The sequence below is a fragment of the Ochlerotatus camptorhynchus genome, unplaced genomic scaffold (assembly GCF_037179485.1).
Source record: "Ochlerotatus camptorhynchus isolate MF236.1 unplaced genomic scaffold, CSIRO-AGI_Acam_v1.1 ptg000329l, whole genome shotgun sequence".
NCBI lineage: Eukaryota > Metazoa > Arthropoda > Insecta > Diptera > Culicidae > Ochlerotatus > Ochlerotatus camptorhynchus.
The window spans coordinates 1,949,910-1,974,713 of record NW_027040817.1 but is presented as its reverse complement, the minus strand read 5'-3'; the positions used below and the strand labels follow the sequence as shown (position 1 = coordinate 1,974,713).

At 37.9% G+C, this 24,804-nt stretch overlaps 1 protein-coding gene across 5 annotated transcripts in view; it reads right to left on the bottom strand.

Moving 5' to 3' along the window:
- Window positions 1-4,256: 4,256 nt before the first annotated feature.
- The window catches only part of Plp (Pericentrin-like protein), a 58,628-nt gene continuing 38,080 nt past the window's right edge, over window positions 4,257-24,804 (bottom strand). For all 5 annotated transcript variants that reach the window (XM_065230244.1, XM_065230245.1, XM_065230246.1 and 2 more), the window contains 2 exons: window positions 9,026-9,709; window positions 4,257-8,324 (listed from right to left, as the gene is read on the bottom strand). In XM_065230244.1, coding sequence (XP_065086316.1) covers window positions 5,046-8,324; window positions 9,026-9,709 — 3,963 coding nt within the window. In that variant the 3' untranslated portion in view covers window positions 4,257-5,045. The remainder of the gene's footprint in view (window positions 8,325-9,025; window positions 9,710-24,804) is intronic.

Sequence of the window (24,804 nt, the reverse complement as noted above, 5' to 3'; positions counted from 1 at the left end):
TAGCACTCTGGTGTTTTAATATAAATTCCCGTTTATCTTAATATCACTAGTTTACAGCATTTTTGAACTCGGTAAGGTGATGATCATTTCCAATGCAAAATCCTACGCTGAATTCAATGCCGTGGTCAGAAAAAATTAAAGTAGAGCCATTTTTGAGATGTACAAAAATTTTGATTTTTTGAATTTTGGACAAAAGTACGATTACTAAATGTCAATATCTTTGAAACTAGTGCACCAATTTTAAATATTTTTTTTATGAAAATGAAGCTAAATTAATTTGCTATGTCTTAATTATGTCTTAATTAAAAATTTAATTTTGAAGTCATTTAAAAATTTACAGCATTTTTTTTATTTTTCCTGCGAATTTTCCATAAAAAACTTGTTTTAATCAACATTTTTAATGGAAAAAAAGATTCAAAAAATCATTCCATAATTTATTCTTAAAGTCCATTCAAAACCGGAGAAAATGCGCCTTTAATGGATGAAATCGGTTGGAAATTGTCGAAGTTATGGGCATTTTTGTAAAACACTTAAAAATGTTGCTGAAATACAACAGCTTTAGAGTTCCTTTTCTAGGTGTCGTTGTAAGCATCCAAATCGCATGTAAAGTTTTCATGGGAGATTCTTTTCTCTACATATCAATTTGATTAAGGCATATGAGGATTTAAAACCGAGTTGATACAAAAGAAATTTATTTAGGTTTTATTAAAAATGATTGAGAATCGAATGACTTTGTCTTCGATGTTTTGAACTTGTTTCTCGAATCAGAAACCAACAATAGTCACCCATCATTGCTTCATCCCAAAACCCTTGGTAACGACGTTCCATCATCTTCATTTGTTGGTGAAAACGTTCGCCGTGCTCATCACTCTCGTCACCAAGATTTTCCGGGAAAAAATCCATGTGAGAATGTAGGAAATGTATCTCCAAAGACATATTTACACCTGTGTTCAGTGAAATAAAAGGATTTGAAATTTATTATGTGTAACAAACACAATATTTTTGATTTATACCTATTTTCTCATAATTTTTGAGCAATTCATCGACGGCTTCCTCATAATCTGGGCTTCTGAAATTTCCTAAAAAGGTTGTGACAACACGCTGGAACGATTTCCACGCTTCTTCCTCATCTGGTGTCAAAACTGTATTGAATGCGGAATCATTGAGCAGTTTTTTGATCTGTGGGCCAACAAATACACCTTCCTTTATCTTTGCGTCAGATAAATTTGGAAATACTGATTTCAAGTACTGGAATGCCGACCCTTCTTTTTGCAACGCTTTGACGAAATTTTTGAATAGCACAAGTTTTATATGTAGTGGTGGAAGTATTATGCGTTCTTTTACCACAAGAGGATCATTTTTAACGTTGTCTTTACCAATTGTGAAATTATCCCGTTTTGGCCAATCTTTTCGGACGTAGTGTTCCTTACGAGCTCGACTGTCCCATTTACACAAAAAAAACACATATATTTTGTGTATCCCTGTTGCAATCCAGTCAACATGGCAACCACTTTAAGATCGGAACAAATTTTCCAATTGTGTTGATTGTAATTTATCAAATTGAGCAATAGAGCCATTGATTCATACGTTTCCTTCATATTAACGGCATGAGCTAATGGAATAGAAGGTTTCTCATTCCCTTGATGCAGTAAAACGGCTTTCAAGCTCAAATTGCTGCTATCGATGAATAAACGCCATTCAGCTGGATCATATGGCTCACCAAACTCTTCAAACAAGCCGTTTACGTCATGGCAAAAACATGCCTTGTTCTTTGTAGAATAATATTTGTCAAATTTCTTGTGACGATTCCTGTGACAAGAAATTTTGACCTCCTTGCTCAGCATGTTGTGTTCTTTCAAGCGTGATGCCAGCAATTCGGATTTCTCCTTCGATAAGTCGAGATCTCACACCAAATCATTAAATTCGGATTGTGTAAACAGTTTTGGGTTTCTTTCCAATTCCACCTCGAAGTCTTCCTCGCATTCCTCCTTCAATTCCTCCTCACTTTTTGTAACGGTCGATTCAACAGAGGGCGCTCGTTTCCGCTTTGGATAAACAGGATACGGGACCGAACTTGAATGTGGAACAGGTTTTGTCATAGAAGCCACTTGTGGATACTCAACTGTTTTGTGACGTCCTTGTTGCTTAACTTTTGTCAAGCAGAAATAACAATCCGTTGCATGACAAAACGGTCGACGCCATATGGTGGGCATGTCAAAGGACAAATAGTGACTGACAGATAACAAATAAGTGAGTTAGTAAGTAAGACATTAACACTTATCAAAAATAGATGAAGTAAGATAATGTCGATCAGGAAAGAACAAAGCACTACCATGCTGTACATAAATTGTTTATATGAAAGTTATTCAAAAAATCAATTTACCTTGCGCCTGACATCCACCTAGCCAAGCACGTTTTCCACGAACTACATAATACTTTTGGAATCCACGGTTTGTCAAAGTCTCCAGGATCAATTTTAAAATAAAGCCTGTATGCAGTTTGCAACGAAGCAGTGAAATTGACCGATTTTGTAAATATATAGTTGCCACACGCGTAACAAAACTTTTGAGGATCATTTTTACACTTGAATTCACGTTTTGTCGTATACATCGTTAAGCAATGTTAAAGAAAGAAAGCTGTCAAATTGAGTTGGTTGCGTTAGGTTCTCGCCGAGCGGTCTCACAAACACTAGCGTAAATTATATTGTTGAAAATATCCCATTTAATTTTGCGTGACAGCTGGTAGTGTTAGTGAAATGCACCGTATGCGTACACATCCGCAGAAAGTCTTACTGGAAGTGGTGCATGAACCTAGGAGCGGGACAACGGCCAATCTTGGAACATTCAATTTCCATGATTTTACAAAAAAATTCAATACTTCGACAATTTCCAACCGATTTCATCCATTAAAGGCTCATTTTCTCCAGTTTTTAATGGACTTTAAGTATAAATTATGGAATGATTTTTTTGAATCTTTTTATCCCATTAAAAATGTTGATTAAAACAAGATTTTTATGGAAAATTCGCAGGAAAAATAAAAAAAATGCTGTAAATTTTTAAATGACTTCAAAATTAAATTTTTAATTAAGACATAATATTCTAGTAAACGATATCAAATTTATTTGGCTTCACTTTCATAAAAAAAGATTTAAAATTGGTGCACTAGTTCCAAAGATATTGACATTTTAGTAATCGTACTTTTGTCCAAAATTCAAAAAATCAAATTTTATGTATATCTCAAAAATGGCTCTACTTTAATTTTTTCTGACCACGGCATTGAATTCAGCGTAGGATTTTGCATTAGAAACGTTGGTCAACCACTAAAGTTCACACTTTTTATGTTGTTTTGTAAACTAGTGTATTTTGCTACATAAAATAAAAGTTCTACTTTCCGAAACGGCTCATTCCGTTTCTTCTGATCGTATGACTCCTGTTTCAATTATTCGTGTATTTAAAATGGTCCTTTCATGATAGATTCGTTTTAAAAAATATGTAGAACAGTTATACCTAGAATTTCAACATGGGACAATCCCCCCTATTCTGCGAGTCACGTGACTCTCTCTCACCGGTGAGGTGACAATTGTCACCTCACTGGTGACAGAGAGTCACGTGACTCGCAGAATAAGAGGGAATATTAGACCTGATTTTGCTTTTATGAGCCCAGAACAAATGTTTTTTTTCTATTTTCATTCAAAATGTTTCCTAAAAAAGTACTGTTTTATGAACAAATGTGAAAAACGTCTAAAAGTAAAATAGGAAAGATGTGCGTGGAACGGAAGTGTATTATATATTGAAAATAACATACGTTTTGATAATAATTAACGAAGTTGTAGAGTGGTACATTTTTCGGGAAACGGTACATTCGGGGAATAACATTTCGAGGAAAAGTTAAAGTAGTATGTATTTATACTTTCTGGGACACCCTATTCAACCACCATCATTTGCTTGTTTAATACAAATAAATTTGTAACAGAACGATCTCTCTACACTCTCAAAGTCTACAGTAAAGCTGCTGAGTAACTGATCAAAACAATTTTAGCAGAACTTCCAGGATTTTTAAACTGAACTGGTGGAGTCCGAAGATAGGGGAAGGGGTTTGTAAAGTTGTCCAACGCTATCGGCCAGTCTGCTGTGTTCGGGTGCTCCTTTCGGACGAAAGACGACCCTACATCAAAAATAAAATTTCGGATTGAAAACAAAAACATATATGAAATTTTAATATTCTTAATAAGTAATCTTTTATTCGTGTATTGATACTAGATTTACAACATTGCCGTTAACCAGTCCTCTATAAATTAGAGAATGCATAATCTAAAAATAATATTCAGGTGTCTTTCACGTGGATTAGAAATACAAAAATCTTTAATATAAAAAAATATTGTATGTAAACTATCTTAAGGATTAAATAGGAAAAAAAAATAATAAGAGCAACGCAAAAACCTTTCCTTTAACTAAAAACAACAAAGTGAAAAATTGACATGGCTCATAATGCGGAAAAAATGGCAAGTAGGTAGCTACGAAAATAGCAAATGATTGTGGGGAAAGTATAATCGAAAGTATGTTACGTCAAACAATACCTTCATCTCATTTCATTCAATTCTTTATTATACAATCTCTTCTTCGTTGAGCAATTTGTAGAGGCAACTACTACAATCACGTGCCGTTGCTAGAGCTATTAATCATTTATTGATTATATGATACAATGTGATATGATGAAAAGAACATAGGTACATAGCTAAGGCACACTATCGCGTTCGATTTGTACCATCATTTTTGCTTGTAATCTAACAAGTGACTGAGCCTTGAGATGAGGGAGATCAACGTCAATCGATTCACAATATATTTTTTTATTTACTATTATTTGGTTTAAGCTGATTGTGCGATTATAAAATATGAGCAAAACATACTTTTGAAGTATTTTGAAGAGGACTGTCACAGTACGACTAGAACTAAGAGAAAAATCAGTAAATAACATCAAATTAATACTTTTGCTCACTTATGCTACAACTGAAAATTCGGGTTAGAATGATAAAACTATGACAGCGATTACCGGTTGGATCTATTGTACTGCTCTTCAAGCCGTTCTCGGAGATCGACATTCATGAGAAGTTGCGATTCCGGAAGCCTGAGATAGTGGCCGGAATAGGTTTGCGCCTGTTGCAACGGTGGTTGACATGCTGTTCGGTCTCGAGACGGTGGGGACGCATTGTATTCGGCGAAGTGCGAATTTTGAGACCGTGCCCATACATTTGTGGTAGCAGACTGTGACCTTCGAGGAGTAAATTGCTGTGAAAAGATTGCCTTCGCACATACCCGTCGTCCACCTTGCCATTTTCGAACAATGAATTTCATCCGTTCGATTGCAATTATGGCAGTTACAACGGCGCGAAAAGATCTTCGCTTGGTAGGATTTTCTTCTGCTTTAGAGCCTGCTGCGAGTGAGAGTCCTTGGATGCTAAGAGGTACGTTTTGGACACTGAGCATTTGAAGAGCCTTCGCTTCGTTTTCTTCATATGCTGTTAGCACAATTTGAAGATACCGTTTCTGATGAACCAAAGCTTTACGGTGACTTTCAGAACGCAGGTACTTGCCGAAAAGATGGTTTGCGCGTTCTTCCAAATCATCTCGATTGTAATGGTTACTGTGAATGTTGTAACGTTCCAGCTCTTGAATCCTTTGCTGTAACGCTTTTCGCTCTTCGACCATCAAACGTAATGTTTCCGCTTGCTGATGATTTTCACGTGCATTTGCTTCCAGCATACGATTCAGATCCTTCAATTTTGTAAGGAATTCTTCTGGTACAGGTCCCCGACCACCTTCCATCAATGAATTCTCTTTGCTCAACGCCTCCACTAGCTTAGATTCACTTTGACTTCGACGCTCAACTTCCAACTTAAGACTTCGAATAGTATCATGCAGTTGGGCGCGTTCTTGTTCCATACTTTCCAACCGTAGTCGTAGTTCTTGGAATTCGAAGGAATTCTGCCCCGAAGTTCGGTCCTTGCGCAAAGAACGCATCGACTCAGCTTCCTGTAACGCATTGATACGTTTTTCTAGGCTCTCAATCTCTTTGTGTGATAATATCAACTTTTCCTGCTCGTGGTCGAACTCAACCTCAAGCCGCTCCTTCTCCTTTGTTACTCTTATTAATTCCTTCTTTACCTGTTCTCCATACTCGCTTCTGTCAGCTATCTCCTTTTCGAATCTATTTCGTTCTCTTTCTAGAACTCGTTGTAAATCAGCTGCTCTCTCACGCTCCCTCTCATTTTGGGCATTCAAAAACTTAATTTCACTTTCAAATCTGGTGACCATTTCCGATTCGAACTCGTTGCTTCGGTTGAGTCTTCTGGATGGTGACTCATGTGGCGACTTATTTTTCATTAGCAAATAATTATCGAACGATTTTGTCCTCTGTACACCTGCCATCAAGGTAGAGAGGCGTTCGTTTTTACTTTTCTCTTCAGTCAGCAACTTTTGCAACGTACCCTCGTTGTCAATGGCTGCTTCCAAACGCAATCGCATTGCTTCTATTATATCTGCATCTTGCATCTGGATTGCATTGCTGTTGTGCTTTTCAGCTTCGAACATCTCCTTCAATTTATTGCTTCTACTGACTTCAGTTTTCAGCTGTTGTTTCAGTTCTTCCAGAGCTACAGCATCTGCTAGGTCCTTTTGAGCCTTTTTGATTTCCCTATCTGCTTCGTCTTCCGAGTTCACGTCGTCACTTTCGATAGCTTTCATTATGCTAGAATCTAACTGTGCGGAATAGTTTAGTTCCTTTTCCAACTGTTCGGCAATCTCCTCAACCGAGAACGGTTTTGGGCTAGAAGAATTATCACTCCTTTGTAGTTGTATATTCAATCGATCAATCTCAGCCTGCAGTGCAGTGTTGTGATCTTGCTCCTCTCGCAATTTTGTATTCAAGTTCACGCTATTCTCCTGCATTTTACTCTGAATATTGGACAAAGCCTGATGTAGGCTGTTCCCGTCATCTCCAATCTGCTGGATGATCATTTCTTTTTCTTTGAGCTGAGTTTTCAAATCTTCAGCTTCCCGCTGACAACCAGTTAGATCTATTTTCAGCCTTTCAAGAGCCAACATTTTCTCCGTTAGCAATACTTTGGTTTCCTGAAGCTCTTCTTCGAATTTTTCACAATTCTGCTTCAGGAACTGCACATAGGATGGATTGGAGGTCGGATTCGAAGAATTCTTTGCAATTTCATTCTTCAACCGATTTATGTCCTCATTCAGGTATCGATTGTCTTCGTTGAGAATCTCAAGCTCTTGCAGTCGATCCTTGTAGTTACCTTGCAGAATTTTCAATTCCGTCTCTCTCGCATCCAATGTTGATAGTTGTTCAAGGTATTTCTCTTCATTCTTACTGTAGTTTAAAATGTCCTTTTCCAACTTCGACATCAACTCGTCCTTATGCCCGATCGTCTTATTCAAAGACTCAACCTGTTGTCTTAGCGTATCAATCAAAAGTTGACTCTTCGATAGTTCTGATTTCAACGAATCTGACTCTCTAGTATGCTGTTCCATTTCCTGTCGAAGTTTTGTGTATAGATTATTCAAATCACTTACTTCCTGCTCCTTACGTGCCATGTTTTCGACCGTTTCTTTCAATTCCATCTCTTTCTGCTGCAATTTGCATGCATCCAGCTCAAGCTCATTCAACTCGTCTTTTACCTTTTCTAATTCATCTCGTAGATCTTTTTTCTCCTGCAGCAAATCTTCATACAGCTTATTTCTAGCAGCCAACTCTACCTGAAGATCAGATATTTTGTCAATTTTTTCCTGAACTTCAGCCTGCATTCCCTCGATAGCCTCGTTCTTTTCGTTAGTAATCCTATCTAATGTCAATTTTAATGATTCAAGCTCGTTCTCCAGCTTACCCTTGTCTTCTTCGCTAATATTTTCCGATATATCGGACAATCGTGTACCCCCGCTAGCAGCTTGCAGCTGAGCAAGTACTTTCTCGTCTTCATCTTGAATTTCCTCAATGAAAGCTGGCTCACGGAAACGGTCCCTGCCTTCCGTGGAACGTGATTCATCCATCAAGGAAAAATTGATATGTCTGGGGACGAATTCAGGTGTACCACTACTACTAGCACCGGTGGACGGAGTTGGTCGTGGGAATATGGCCGAAAAGTCCTGCAAAAATGCACCCTCGAAACCCAGCGGGAAAAGTGTTGCTTTCGAAAGGGTTGGTGCGGCCTGCAAAGGTGATACTTTGCTGCTACTGGGCGGTGGGTTTGTAGAGCTGCGGGCAGTCGATGCGGTTTGATGAGATTCCTTCGAGTTGAAAAAGTTAGAAGGAGTTTCCTGAAAACACACAACAATACGTAAGAAATATGATTTCAAAAGGAATGAGCTAGCAAGCAGATATAAATCGTTATTGCTCAAAAATATGTCAAGATTGCAATTGTTCAGTCTACCTACAATGTCTACAAAATTATTATTAAACTTTATAATTACTTTGAACTATAAGAGACGATCCAGCCCACAGCTGAAAGGCTCTATAAGGACAACAAATGTTTGGAAACAAATAGATGGAATAAAGATGAGAATATAGGTATATTTTGAGCGGATTTTAACCAAATTATTGAAAGAGGTTTGATATGACTGTTCATAAACTACTTAGACATATTTTAGAGGTTTTCTTTTTGCTGGTTGAGTATTGGTTAACCTTATCGCAAAAAGTTAGTTAAAGTCATTAGCCGTGTCTAAGTTCCGCAAGCAAAATCTACTGAGTACAAAGCATAATCAAATAAACAATTCGTTTTTTGATTCGATAAAAGTCGCTACATCATATTGAAAACTTAAACTACAAGTCAAACGGAAGCTGAATGTGAGGTAAAAGACACCTTTATCGTCAAGACACAAAAGTCGCTCCAGACCATCTATATCGCACGCGACGGAAGGAGAATATCTGGATTAGTAGCAAGTTTAAGAGTTAGGGAAGTAAAAATAAACAGAAAATCAAACGACTGGAAAACGAAAGCAAATTCACAGAATTGACTTACCATCGGGATGCTGTGTGCCGGCAAGAACGCTTCGTTCTGCTCGGGCATGCGTCGCATAACCATATCCGATTCGTCGCAATCGGTAATCGAGACGATGTCACTCAGCGTGCGTTGGTTGTCATCTTCTTTACCATGGTTGAGTTGCGCTGGGGTTTGATGATGAGGTGATCGTTGTTGCTGTTGTGGTTGTTGCATCTGGGCTTTTAATTGATTGAGCTTCTCTTTCAATTGATCGATCTCCTCATTCTTATCGGCCAACATTGTTTCCATCAGATCGGGCAGTGCTAGTTTATTGATCATTTCATTTTGAATCTTGTTTTTCAACTGTTGAATTTCGTCACATTTAGCTTGCAGTTCTGCCTCCAGTTTCAACTCATACTGACTTCGATCGTTGTCAGCCTGATTCATGGCTAATTCCTTCTCCTGACGTTCGATGACTTGCTGACTGTTTTCCAAAAAGTTTTTCAAACTTGTTATCTGCTTATCTCGGGTCTGTAGGGTTTCTTTCAAGTTGACCACCTCGCTCTGCAGGTCATGTACCTTAACCGTCAGGTGAGATGTACCTTGACGATGGAGTTCTTCAGCGCGCAACCGTTGCTCGTCCAGCTTTGATTGAAGCGTGGTAATCTTGAGCGATTGCTCTGACATTCTCTCTTGAAGTACATCGCGCTCATGCTGTAGTTCCTGTGGAAATGGAATGGAAAGAGATGGAAAGATATGTTCAATGTCTTGGAAGGGAAAAATATGCTAACAAAACGGGAGCACAAATTTTCTGTAGGGGGAGTATTTGTTTACTCGCTAGAATCCCTATTCATTGCAGCTTTCTGTTATTGACTGGTCCATTGTGCTTTGTATGTATTTAACAGCTTTATAAATAGCACAGCCACATAAAACAAGACTGATGCAATGAACCGTGTAACATCATACCAAAGAAAATGGAAAACGTGCACTGAATGTATAATTTCAAACGATGATAGTTATGGAAGCAGAAATCCCAGATGGTATTGAGGAGGGAAACAAGTCTGGTGAATCGTAGAAATCAGAGACCAAAGTCAAAATAATATTGCTCTTATTAAAGTTAAGCAGATTTTTAGCTATAGGCCAGTTCATCCCCGGCTCTTTTCAAAATATCACAGCCTCAACTACAGCACAGGGTGGAGAAGCAAATATTGCTCCACTTTAGTTTTAGAAACACAAGATGGGTTCAATAATCAATTAGGTAACAAAGAATGTCACCAAAATCATTATTTTTGCATTCAACGTCAAACTTCTATCAGCCCCGGATTGCACCTTCACGCTATAATTATACATTAATTTGGTTCATGCCGCTAACAAGATTATCCTTATTTCACACCCCACGTGTGCAAGCATTATTTCTCTTGTGACTTCCCAACCGCCAAGAAATTGTACCACCCGATGGGAGGAAGCATAAAATGAAAGCGACTAAGAGGAGCTAACCTGTAGCGTTTTAATTTGTGTGAAACTATTACTTACCCCGAATGGCTCCGGGAGCTTCTTGAAGCCATTTGCAGTGGTGAACATTTATTAGCAAACAAATTATGTTTGTGTGTAACTACTTTTTTTGCTTTTTCTTCGTGCTTGCTATACAACTGCTATGGCTGTATATGATTGTGATTCAGTTCAACGTGATACAAAGAAAAAGTGAATTCATCTAGAAATGTCTACCGTAACGGGAGGGATACTGAGATGAAATGCGCGAGGAGCACAGCAGGAAAAATGCGGATAATACACGTGACGTAAAGTCACAAACAGATCTCAATAGGTGATGTATGTTTGGATTTTTTTATATATGACCGAAAAATGAATAAAGGTTGTTTGTGATAAATATACTTCGTGGTATGTAGTTGCCATTGATGTATAAATTTAGCATTATAAGCTACAACTATTGAACTTTACAATATTTTTAAATTAAAAAAAAAAAAAATCTGCCGTGTGCACCAATGAAATCAAATGAAAACTAACTAGATAATTAATAAAAATCCATAGTCATTTTCATATAACCCTCAAAGAGCCAGTGCAGTATGAATTCGTATTAAAATGTGATAACATTTTGGGAGAATTACCAGGAGTTGCTTTGAAATCGATATTTTGAACAACTTTAATACCCTCCTTTGTAAGGTAAAAACTAAATGTATCTACCTATGGTGAGATCTGAACCTTCTTGCTAAATCAAATTTTGAGCAAGTTCCCTGGTGGTATCCTAAACATAATTGGATGTGTCCAATGTAGTGATAAGCACTCGGTTTCGAAGCGGTATGTATACCCTTCTCTGTAAGAAGGGCAAACAACTGTAGTTATCCACCAATGGTGGGATAGTTTTATTTATTTTTTCTCACATGCTGGTTTTTGGTTCAATCATACCCTGAGAGAAGCAGAGAACAAAACACAGACCAAGATAATAATAATTTAAAAAATAGCAGTTTTTGACATCAGTGAGCGGTAATTGGAACATGAGCAGAAAATGATACACTCATTTTTTATAACGTTGGCCCTTTGTATCACCAACAAACACATGAAACATGAACTTAACTTTTGCTCAAAAATCTCTGATTCAAATGTGCATCGAGCCGATCTGTCAAAACCAAAGAATTTTTTTTTTCTAGATAAAAATAATTTGTACAGTCAGACATGAACCAAGTCACAAACGTGTGTTCGTGGCTTAGATAAACGTTTTCCGCGAACACGAAGACAGATGTCAGTAGTGTGCTTTGAGCAGAAATTTGATGGTCATTCATATCGGTTTGTCACTAAAAAGGTTCTAATTTCGTAAAACTCAACATTTTCCAGTTATTTTTTTTACTAGCGAAATCTATTGCGGAAATCAATCAAGCTGTATTGTAATGTTTCGCTATTTATAGGGTGTCCCAGAAAGCATACGTACATTTTCCAAATGCCAAATATTTTTAGCAACTGAGCAGGGCCAGCTCAAATAGGATTAAAAAAAATGAAAATTTAAGACTCGACCGATTCGCATGAAACTTCGCATAATGATGTGTTATGGGTAAAAATTGTAACACTAAAACGTCACTTCCAGTCTTCACGAGAAACAGACGGCGTTGAGCTTGAGTTCCAATTTCTTCAGCGCGCGTTCATTGAACGTGCGTGTTGTCTTTCGAACTCAGGTGTACTCTACACATCGAACGTGATACTTCGTACCTGCACGCAAGTGTGAACATTGAGGCTTGCTATGTTGCAACAGAAAGGGCAGACGAAATCGATGAACGCTTCTTATACGCCTTTAGCCTACACATCTTTTAGAGTAATGACATGAGAGTGGTGAACATGCAGGTCTAATACATTCTAAGTTCATGGTTCGAGTCTGACCTGTTCTCATTTATAATTCTTTCTAATATCATTCATTATTTCCTACGCCAACGCCTGGTCGCTGCACTTGAGTTCGAACGATGTTTAAACACTGAAGCAAACGATGTACGATCATAAACATTGTACTCACGTTGAGGTGTGTGTTCGTTTGATGGAGTGCACGCGTGAGCACCGCGTGAATATTTATGTAAGTTCAAAAGCCTGCTTGCAAATCGGTGCTAGACTGTACCGTGAAGACTGGTCACTTCTGATCGAAATGACGTCTGAGACAAACTTGTTTAGAAAAGTAAAGTAAATCTGGGAAAAATACACACGGCATTTTATAGTAAGTAATTTTGAATAAAAATTCAAAAAAGTGTTAACACACAAATGCTTTAAAAAGGATATCTTCAATACGTATAATTTACTTTTTAATTAATGCTCATGAAAAATTGACTTTTTTATTTAAAAAATTGAAGATTGCTTTTTGAGATAATTGAGTTACTAAAACTTGTTTTGAATTTTTACTCAAAATTACAAAAAAAGGGGGAAATGGATGTAATGTCGGCCTAAATACCCCTTATTTGAGCTCATATATTCAGCAACCGACTAAATTTTCAATGACGACCAAAATATCCATTAGTACCGTCCCAATGACGAGTTCAGCTAGATAAAATTGATAAATAGCAGATTTTTAGCGATGAGCCCAATCTTAGATCCATAGGCTAACATTAGATCCATTTCCCCATCAGAAGTGACGTTTTCGTGTTACAATATTGAAAATTATAAAGACACCTTTGTGAAAAAAATTATAACATCCACAATGGCCAAGTTTTTGTAAAAATTGTCCATAACACACAAAAATTATGCAAATCGGGGAAGGTCTAGTTTTTGGAACTGTTCAAATATTTATCGTTGAGTGTTGTTGTTTGCATGGAGTTCACTTTGAGAATCGTTCAAAAAAGGTTGTGTGTTTTTGCTCCGCTGCGTCTTTTTATTTTATTTTATTTTTTTGGAGCTCTTTGGGCTGTCTTTGTGCTGGCGTGTAATTTTTCGATGCTCGCATTTGAATAGTTTTGTGTCCCGGGCGCGATAATTTGATTTGGAAAGGTTTGTACTGATGTTTTCCCCTCTGTTGCTTAGGTGCTTGGTGTGCTCTCACTTCCCTTTGTTGCCGGTGTGACTCGATCTTTTGTTTTTGCGATGTGCATTGGTTTTGTGCACAGAGTGATTTGAAAAAGGAAAGTGATATTTAGTTATTGTGTGATTGGAATCACTGGAGGAGCATTTGTTTAAAAATAATTAGGGAAAAATATGCATGGAAGCATCGGGAATGCGCTTCCGGATATATTGATTTGGTGAGTACGTTCCAGTTGAAGATTGTTCTTATACATTTCTCGATTGCATTTTCGAGGGGACGTGTTTTGCTTTTGTGGGAGCGCGTTTGATGGTCTGTTTGGTGTGGCTGGTGGCTCGCCCGTGCTTGCTGGCGCCGCTATCAGGTAGAGGACAATTTCCCCTGTATGATGGTGGTGTTGGCGTGCGTGGGATGACCTCGATCGCATGAGGCACGTTGCTCGGTTTTTACGGTTAGGTGCCTACGAATAATTCATTACGCTTTTTTTTCATGTTGAAGCATAATTCGTTAAGAAAATAAATGTCGCGATCGAACATGCAAGTTTGGATTAGTTTATGATGTGTTGTAAGGTGTGTCCTTAACACAGTTTGAGTTTGAATAAATGCCAGGCTTATAGTAACTTTGCTTGATTATCGTGTGTTTTGTGAATCTTTACATCGTTATTCAACATCACCGTAGGGGCTGGTTTTGAATTGTTGCAATAACAACGCGATCGTAGCATGTATGATGTGATATGAGGGGATTGGTGGCCTTAGAGCGATTATTTTTGCTTACTGACTACACTCATAAAAGTCGACACATTTTTATTGGCGAATTTCCATGTAAAATTCCACATGAATTTTATGTGTCCACACATGAACAGAATCCACTCAGAAGTACACATGAAAATTATGAGCCAAATGAATAGTATGTGTGGTTACACATGAATTTTATGTGTTCACATAAGAACTATGTGTCCAACACATATATATCATTTGTTTATCACATTGCAAAAATTCATTCATTCAAAATAATCATTGAATTTTTATTAGTGTAGAACATCATGAGTTTAATCTCAAGCCCCTGAAGATTCGTTAATCGCCTAATTTGGTAATGTAAATACATTGATATAACAACAAATCAATCATTGGTGTGTTGTAATAAAAGGAGCTCGTTTGCCTTGTGGCACACGTTTTTGCTTACTGAGCAGAATATCATGGGGTCAATCCAAAGCTGCTTCGAGTTATATGATCGTTAGGACATCAGTTCAGCTTATCGTTTACCAAAACGAAACCTGCTGCAATCCCAACCCTCTTACCCAATATCCCAGTGATTCCTCTTGGAAGTGTTCTCGGCTTCCATCAAAGCAAGTGTCACGTCAACACATTCTTACCCATTCCTTTTTTGACCTGTGTTCGGGCGCGCGCGGCGCTGGTATTGCCTAGTATTAGATCACCAGTTTTTACACATAGAAGATGATTGCTAGTCCCAAGCAACGTCTATTGATTCTCTGTGTAATTACAGCTTATCTGGCAATAACATGCTCATGCTTGTGTGTTGTTGTTTACATGTTGCTCAACAAATCTGTGCGCCGGAAGTGCATTTTTTCCAAGACATAAAAAGCCAAGGCATTTGACTGAAAAAATGCAAACAGATCATATACACGACCGTGCAATCTCACTCAAATTTGAGTCCCGTTTTCTCAAATTCGCATAAACCTAAGTCACTCAAAACTGAGTAAAATATACCTCGAATATGTAAATGTCACAGTATATCTGAAAATGACTGATTGCGCAAAGTAAAGTAAACAAAGTATGGTGCCGACACGGTACCAAGTACGCAAAAATCAACAATTCAGTGCCAACATTTCAAAGGGGCGTAATTGCTTTTGTAAACAATGGCTTTAGCCGTCGATTTCTCGCAAATAAAAGCCCACAACTTCAAATTACCAATGCTAGCTGGGACAGGAAACATTCATCTACCTGCTGATGTCATTCATTTTCATGAGTGAGCTTTCATTCGCGAGAAATCGAAGACGAAAGTCATTGTTTACAAATTCAATTACGCCCCTTTGAAATGTTGGCACTGAATTGCCAAACTTTGATTCACTGTGAAGCAAGATATGTAGATTTTCGCAGTACCGCATACGACGCATGCGACGAAAATGGTATTCACTTCCATTCCGGATGGTACTCGTCTAGACGACGAGGAGCGTAACTAACTTAAAAGGTGGGCTATTTGCTACAAGATTTGGAGAACGTGAAACTTGGCCGAGGATGAAAAAGCATCCCCTAATCGAGCAAATTGGCGTAAAATTGTTAACGAAGTTTCATCCACGTAATTTGATGTAATATCAAATAATGAAAGAAGAAGAGGCACCAGGAAAGCAGATATTTCCAAAACACGATTTACAAAAATACCACGCGCCTCTCATAGTCTGAAAACAACAATTTGCGAATATTATGTCACCGACTTTTAAAACTGTTCATTTTTTATCACTACACCTTTTCACTTCGCAAATAGAAAATAAGATCATTACCACCTAGACACTGATCAGTGTCGTGCTTCTGACATTTCTGTTTTACACTCTTATTTGTTCTCTGCTTCGTCGATGCAATGAATCTACATCACCACCAGACATAAACAACATAATAACAAGCACATCAGTTGTGGCTAATAATTTCAACACAAACTATAAACGTAGTTTTCATGGATGCGCCCGTAGTGAAATTCGATATGTTACTACACTGCCGGTGAACACATAAATGTCCCATGTTACAAAACACGAAAATTCGAAAAAATGTTAAGTCGATTATCCCACTTGAATAATGGAATAAATAAATTGTTTTATATATCTAGCTTTCAGAATCATAAGGACCTAACTGCGATGATCGGTTCTCTTCCTTATGTTTATTTCTTTTAATTCTTTTCGAATTTTTCCAGAATAAACAGCATGTGTTTATGTAATTGTCCAAAATTACATGTTAAATTATGGCGTTTAAACTTTAAAACCTGAAAATTGTCGAAAAGTCACATGGGGCAGTTATACGTCCACCGGCAGAACACGCATATAATAAAGGATCGACGCGTGTACTAAATCGCTCTACACACGCATTCGACAAGCTTTCCGTTTTTTTTTTGTGTGCGCTATTATGAATATCACACTATTTATAAGTTTATTACAAATCATCTGCTGACGCACTTTGAGCAGCCGTGGCATTCAATTTTCTGTAATATCAGTACATAGTATGCTGCATTAATTATTTTTTTCTGCGATTGATAATGCCTAATCACTAACGACGCGAGCAGCCAAACGGAGAAAAAAGAAAACTGATTCACTTCCTACAAACGTTCGCGGTATTAACACTATGAGTAAACCCCCAATACCCGCACGGTCACGGTAGCTGAAATGTTATGTCCGGGCGACTAAACAGAACTAAGTCAATGACTGAGACTAAGTGAAAATTCATGGACAGAGAAGACCGACCGTTGCTCATGCGCACATCATTATGAGAATTCAACGATTCTCTCGGATGCAGCCTCCAATGTGCGATGGGTAATAACATCAGAACTAAGCTCACTTCTCACGTAGGGGAGGATCGGCAACAATGAGAGGTGATTTACACTGAAAAATACGAAAAAAAAAATTGTTTTAAACCCCCCGATAGAACAATTCCATAATAGTCTCATGTGAAAGACCCTAAGCTTTTGTTTAGTGGGTGTTTCAGTGATACTGATTTATATCAATAAGTTTTTCGTCCAGAAATACAGTAATCCCATTGTTGCCGGTTCTCCTCTATTTAAATTTTCGAAGAGAACGAATGAACGAGAAAGAGAATGTTTGTTTGTCGAGAAAATCATTCAGAAAGCGTATGAACCAAATTCGTTCACACCCAAGTAAAATGTATTCACTTATAACGAATCAATTATGATTCTGCAGCAGAAGCAGTGTTTCTGAGCAATTTTTCAATCATTTTAGTGGGTATATTTTTTTCTAAAAATCGGTATTCAGAACCTCAGAATGATTTAGCAATGCCACCATATATCTTAAACGTTGAGCAGTACTGGATAAACAAAGTCCGAAGTAACAATCGCCGCCTATGAAATTCATAGTCAGAAAAGGCATACGAATAACAAAAGCAATGTACATCACATTTTGGACGCTATTGACACATTACTTATGTGCTAAGTGGGGGGGGGGGGCTTCCTTAGCTCAGTCAGGTAAAGGCACAACTACAAAATAAGACCATGCTGGAGGTGGCTGGGTTCGATTCACGGTCCGGTCTAGGAATTTTTCGGGTTGGAAAATTGCTCGACCATCCTGGGCATATTGAGTATGATTGTACTTGCCACATAATTATACTAATGCAAAAATGGTACAGGCATCGAAAGCTTACGGGGGGCATAGGTACCGTCAAGCAGAAATTATTCCTTTTCTTCTAGACTTATCACGTGCCAACTAAAACTACCCATTCTTAAAGCTGTGCGATTATTTATTGCCTCCATAATTGAGAGCTATCTAAGCCTGAATTGATATACCGTGTAGGCACACAATTCCTAATGCGCAATCATAAATGTATTTTCGTTCGTATCTCGAGTTTAGCGAAATATTTTCAAAAAAATTGTTGAACTCTTTTCTCTAGAGCACGTGAAAAAAAAAGTTTGTGGTAGCTACATTTCAAAAAATTTAAGGAATTTGTTTTTCCCTCTTTACTTAGGAGATTTTTCATGCTTTTAAATAGGCCGATTTTTTAATGTCTGACATGGTTGATCTATTAAATTGAGAAGCTTAACAAGTGTTAAATAAAAATACACCCAGATGAATGCATTTTAAATCCAACTAAAATATGAATGGCTCCGGGGCTACCAGATATTATTATTGATTAAAGATTCAAAAACTATTGTTGAAACAACAAAACGGTTAGCGGTGCCGGTGGTGTAGTGGTTAGCGTGACTGCCTGGGTTCTATCCCAGTTGGTGCCGTCGGGATTTTCTGAGGCAGTTCAATTAAAAAGGCATTCCGAGAATTTCAGAGGAGAATTCTCGCTGAACTTTTCAAAAGGTCCTAAGTAACAAATGTAAACAAATCGACTTTATAAATGCACATTGCAACATTTGTACCTAAGAACATTATGCACACACACAGATTCAGATTAATGTCAACTGAATTGAGATAATTCTAAATTAACAGAAGTCCAAATTTGCATTAACGATGTTTCATTGTTACATAAGACATTTGACTATGTTCATCAAGACAAACGTCTGACAAACGTCAGAAAAACCAAAACAATGCAGATCTGTACTTCGGTTCTTTGTTAAGTCGGTCGAGTAAAACGTCTAAAATGTTCAAACAAATCAAAACAATGTGATTGTGCACATCGGAATTTTCATGTCAAGCATTTTTCTACTATTTCCGCGTGGGGGGGTTGACAATTATCCACGGCCCATACAAATTTAAAAAAAAATATATGGACAATTGTCTATGCATGGGGAGGGAGGGGGTCACGAATACCGAAAAGCTGTCTACGTAGTTAATGAACAGCCCCTAATATAACATTGTTATCAAATAAAAAGCAGAAACTCTGGTCTCTCTTCAATTAATTATATGATTTGAGTAGTAGCTATACTGAAGATCCGAGAGATGTCGCCCCTTCAGTGGTAGGAAAATCATTTTTGCAGTATGGAGAATATCAGAAAATCCACGATTTGTGACTAAACATGCTTTCACAGAAGGAAACAAATAAACGAGTGTTTACCTTATCACCATAGTGATGTACTCGTGCAATTTTTGTGCATCTAAAACTGCCCATAAAGACGATAATGAATCAAAACTGAAAATTTTCATGCATTTCCGAATGGTTTCCTACCATTCCCATACATTCGATGTGACTGGCCCTCTGGATGTGGATGATGTCAAAAACAACAAAACATGATTAATTGTCGAAATAAAAAGCAGCTCACGCGACCACCAACGATCGACCAAAACAATCTGTGGGCAGTGTTGCGATATACACGGCGAATGAGAACGACCCAAATTTGAGTTTAGTTCACTCGTAATCGCCAAAAGTGCAGGAACTCAGCGATGAGTAAAATTTGTGTCATGGTTTCCTGTGGAAAACCTAAAAAATCTGCCGGAAAATGAGGAAATTGACGAAAATTTTATTCAGTTTCGGAGTAGTACCAATAGACTGAGTGAATCCAATCTTTACTTTTCTCAAATTCGGGAATTTTTCCCTGGAAAATCCTGGAAAAACCTGGGAAAACATGAGGCAAATTTACTCATCGCTGAGTTCCTGCACTTTTGGCGATTATGAGTGAACTAAACTCAAATTTGGGTTATTCTCATTTGCCGTGTACCTTTAAAAACAGGTGATGCATTGTCCAATTAATTATATGATTTGAGTAGTAGCTATACTGAAGATCCGAGAGATGTCGCCCCTTCAGTGATAGGAAAATCATTTTTGCAGTATGGAGAATATCAGAAAATCCACGATTTGTGACTAAACATGCTTTCACAGAAGGAAACAAATAAACGAGTGTTTACCTTATCACCATAGTGATGTACTCGTGCAATTTTTGTGCATCTAAAACTGCCCATAAAGACGATAATGAATAAAAACTGAAAATTTTCATGCATTTCCAAATGGTTTCCTACCATTCCCATACATTCGATGTGACTGGCCCTCTGGATGTGGATGATGTCAAAAACAACAAAACATGATTAATTGATGAATCTACGAGAAAATGCACCAGTGCATGCGACACCTAGGTTTGAAATCCAAAACCACAAAAGTGATGATGTACTAAAAAATATTCCATACGATTTGACAGCTAGCAAAACGTCATTATCATTTTCACATCATTTCCATCTGCTGGCCGACCGTAACGTAGATTCATCAATACTCATAGGGCCACCCACATTAGATCCGTTTGCGTTGCGTTGACGTAAATTTGACAGTTGAACAATAGATTTAGCTGTCACTTTGCCGCAACGCGTCCGATCCGGATCTAATGGGCGTGGGCCTATATTGTTCGTTTAACTCGTATAACTTAAATTATGCACTCATAATGCTTAAAAACAAACAAATAATGTTGATAACATAAATGACCTATGTAACTGTGATTATAACAAAACGTCCTATATAACATGTCCAATGTACACCTGACAAGAGCAAAATGTCCTATGTAACATTTTTCACGTTTTCATAGAAAAAAAAGTATGAAACGGGTAGATTATAATTTCAATTTCAATTTTACTATCGCATTTTACTAATGAAGGTCTTAAAAATGTCAAAAGTTGATTTGGTTTAAAATAGTATCAAAAAAGATTTAGTCAATCTTCAACCTCGTTTTTCTTAGATATGACCTTTTGAAAAGTTAGGCGAGAATTCCAATTGATGTTTAGAATATTTCATAGAAGTGCTTCAATTCTAATAATATGACCAGTTTTTCAATACAATGTCATTTCTGACGTAAATTGCACTGAGGTCCTAAGGAAATTTAAAGAGAATTTTAAATAGAATTATGGTCGGAAACTTTAGAGAATTGTAGGGTGAATTCAGAAAAATCATAAAAGCAGTCCTGGATTTTCTTGACTAATTCATTTGAAGTGATTATGATTAGTGAATAATGATTAAAGTATGTGAAGCATATGATCAAGATTATTGATTAAGCAGCACCAGTGGTGAAGTGGTAAGCGTGGTTGCCTCTCACTCCAAAGGGCCTGGGTTCGATCCCAGTCGGGGCCACCGGTATTTTCTGAGGCATAGCATCTCTGATCACGCCTTCCTTCGGAAAGGAAATAAACCCATTGGTCCCCGGTCCATGACATGATGGGTAGATAGGTAGGGTCCATGTGTGAGAGCTGCCTCCCTGGCGTCGGTAGCATTGGAACTCAGTACGGGAAAACAAGATCGACGGCAACAAATCAAGGAAAAAAAAGTAAAGGTTTGTGTCCTAGACACGGCCGCAGCATGACGTAGAACCACACAAAATTGATGTTTTTCATGCATTTTTGACTATTATACTTTATCTTAAAATTTTCAAATATTTCAATGTTTCGGTTATGGTTGACTCAAAACAATTTACACATTATTCTTGACAAATAACCATGTGAAATTCCACATGATTTTCATTTGACCACACATAAACAGAATCCACTAAGAAGTACACATGAAATTTACACGCAAATGAATAGTATGTGTGGTCACGCATGGTTTTTATATGTACATATATTAAGTATGTGGTCGACACATAGATATTGATTTGTTGATCACGTAGCAACAACTCATGTGTGGGACACATAAAAACAATATTTGAAATTTTGTTAGTGTTCAATGTTGGTTCAAGTATTTTTCCTGGAATGTAATAAATTATGAATGTTCAAATGTATGGTCCTAAACAAGCCGTTACATATTTTGGTGACACTGGTAACTATTTCAATTTCCATTATATGCAATTAAGTTTTAAAATCAACTCTTTTAATTTTATTTGTGGCCCTTATAAGGAGCGTTTGATGTTGTGGTTCCGAAAGAACCGTTGGGTGATGTTGATATTCGTCCCTTCTAGGATGGTATGTTTAAAAATTATTTCCCGGAAAAAAGGGATCGTCAAAGTCTGTCTCGCTTTCGGGTTATTTTTTGTTGTGGGGGGGGGTTAGGAGAGGTATTTGACGGGGGGGTTTAGGAGAGGTATTTGACGGGGGGGTTTAGGAGAGGTATTTGACGGGGGGGGAGTAGGAAGGGTTTGATGGTGGAAAGAAGGGTAGGAGAGGTTTGATGGTGGGGGGGGGGGGGGTAGAGAGGTTGTTAAAAGGGGCGAGAGGTTGTTGAGGGAGGGGGGTAGGAGGGGTTTGATGGAGGGGGGGGGGGGGTAGGAGAGGTTGTTGAGAGGGGGGCCGAGAGATTGTTGTGAAGGGCGGAGGGGGTTTACATTAATGCTTTTCCTCATTGTGGTCACGCCGTGATCCACCTTAAGCCGCTGATTTGGTCCAGCTTACTGTAGGACCAAGCGCCACGCCGTCCGAAGCGACAATGAGCAAAAGCATGACAGCAGCGCTTTTTTATATCTTTTCAGGTTCAGAACCTGATAGGATTTCCCGCAGCCCCATTCATGGCGGAGCAGAAAGTTTCTTTTGTGCAGAATATGTAAAATAGGATGTTAATATAATTGCATATATAGAGGCACCAGATATGTTTTACCGTCAGTTGGGTGTAATTCACCAACTGAATGTAAACAAACATGTCTTCAATGTAATTTTTTTTTCAAATTTGGTAAAACTTGGTTTTACTAATGATTGTGGTTTGTTTAAAATTTATTTCCTGGAAAAAAGGGATCGTCAAAGTCTGTCTCGCTTTCGGGTTATTGTTGAGGGGGGGTTAAGAGAGGTATATGAGGGGGGGGGCGGTTTAGGAGAGGTATTTGAGGGGGGGGTTTAGGAGAGGTATTTGAGGGGGGGGGGGTAGGAGGGGTTTGATGGTGGGGAAGGGGTAGGAGAGGTATTTGAGGGTGGGGGGGGGGGTGGGAGAGGTTGTTGAGGGGGGGGGGGCGAGAGATTGTTGTGAAGGGCGGAGGGGGTTTACATTAATGCTTTTCCTCATTGTGGTCACGCCGTGATCCATCTTAAGCCGCTGATTTGGTCCAGCTTACTGTAGGACCAAGCGCCACGCCGTCCGAAGCGTTAATGAGCAGTGGCATGAAAGCAGCGCTGATTTATATCTTTTCAGGAATGATGTGCAACCAAGTGGTATTCGTTTATGATGACTGGGTTTGGTAAAAAGGCTTATTTCATGAAATCAGTGATAAAATTATCATTTGTACATTTTCAAAAGTTTAATTACAGAAAAATTGGAAAATATTTATTTCAACTTGGTCCTGCAGCAAGCAGGACCAAGTCAGTGGCTAAAGGTTTACGGCGTGACCACAATGAGGAATGAGAAAATGCAATGTTTGTAAACCCCCTCCCTCCTTCACAACAACCACCCCCCCCCCCAACAATAATCCGAAAAAGACATGATCTTTGACGATCACTTTTTTTCCGGGAAATAAATTTTAAACAAACCACAATTATTAGTAAAACAGAAGTTTTTCCCTTAATTTCTTCCCGCACCAAAACTTTCAAATTTGAGAAAAAAAAATTGCTTGAAAGACATATTCGATTTTATTATGTTGATGAATTACACACCACTGACTGTAAAAGAAGTAGTAGTATCTTATTCATCATCACATCATCACATCTTATTTATGTTGTACATTGTAGCTGTTTTGATAATGTTTCTCTGTTATGTGCTGTCCCTGTGATATAATAAAATCATTATAGTTCTATTGCCTCTGCCATAACACAACGTTACCTTTCTTATAGTGATTTTCAGAAGCACAACGTAGAAATTCGAGTCCTATCGTGCACTCTAAAAAATCTTCACGTCCGATTTACGTGAAATATCACGTAGCTGATTTGTATTTAGAAAATCTCAAATGTTACGTGACGTTTGTAACTTTGGCCTGCATTACACGTCATGCCCACTAAAAATGTTGCGGAAATTTACCGTATATAGATATAGTGTATTTGTGTTTGTGTGTTTGGAAATTCGATATTTCCGTGAAACGAGATTTACGTGATTTTCAGGTACGCAAAAAAAATCAATATGGCGTGGAGCGTGGTGGAAGACACAAACGTTTATGGTGGAAGAACTCCTCAAAGATTCAAAATTCCTCAGCGCTTGCTGCAAAAGTTGGACGGTAATTAGATTCTTTTACATTAATCTATTTATTATTATATGTAGCTTTTTTTTAAGTTTTATAATTTCAGACGGTGACATCAGCATTTTGAGTCTGCAAACAGGTGTTGCATAAAATTGACTGCTTCTATATATACATTCCATTATTCTCATTAAAAATTCACGTACAAATTACACGAAAAGCATTTTAAACAAAACGGAATGTTACGTAAAAGTTACCAGATGTCCAGTAGTTTTCACTCTGATTTCACGTAAGCAGTACGTGGAAATCAGGTCTTATTTACCTGACTAATCACGTAGATAATTGAAGTTGAATTTTGATCGGCTACGTGCAATTCCGGTAAAAGTTACGTGACAAATAGGGTGGACGAAAATCACCTATATTTTCACGTCAATCAGACGTTAAGATTTTTCAGAGTGTACGCGATCAATGGATCATCCACCGACAAACCGACATGAATGACCATAGTAAATAAAATAAAATTTCTGACCAAAGCACACTGCTGACATCTGGCTCCGTGTTTGCGGGAAATATTTAGCTAAGCCATGAACCCGCATGCAAAAGTTATGAATTGGTCCGTGTCTGATCTATGCTGGACAAA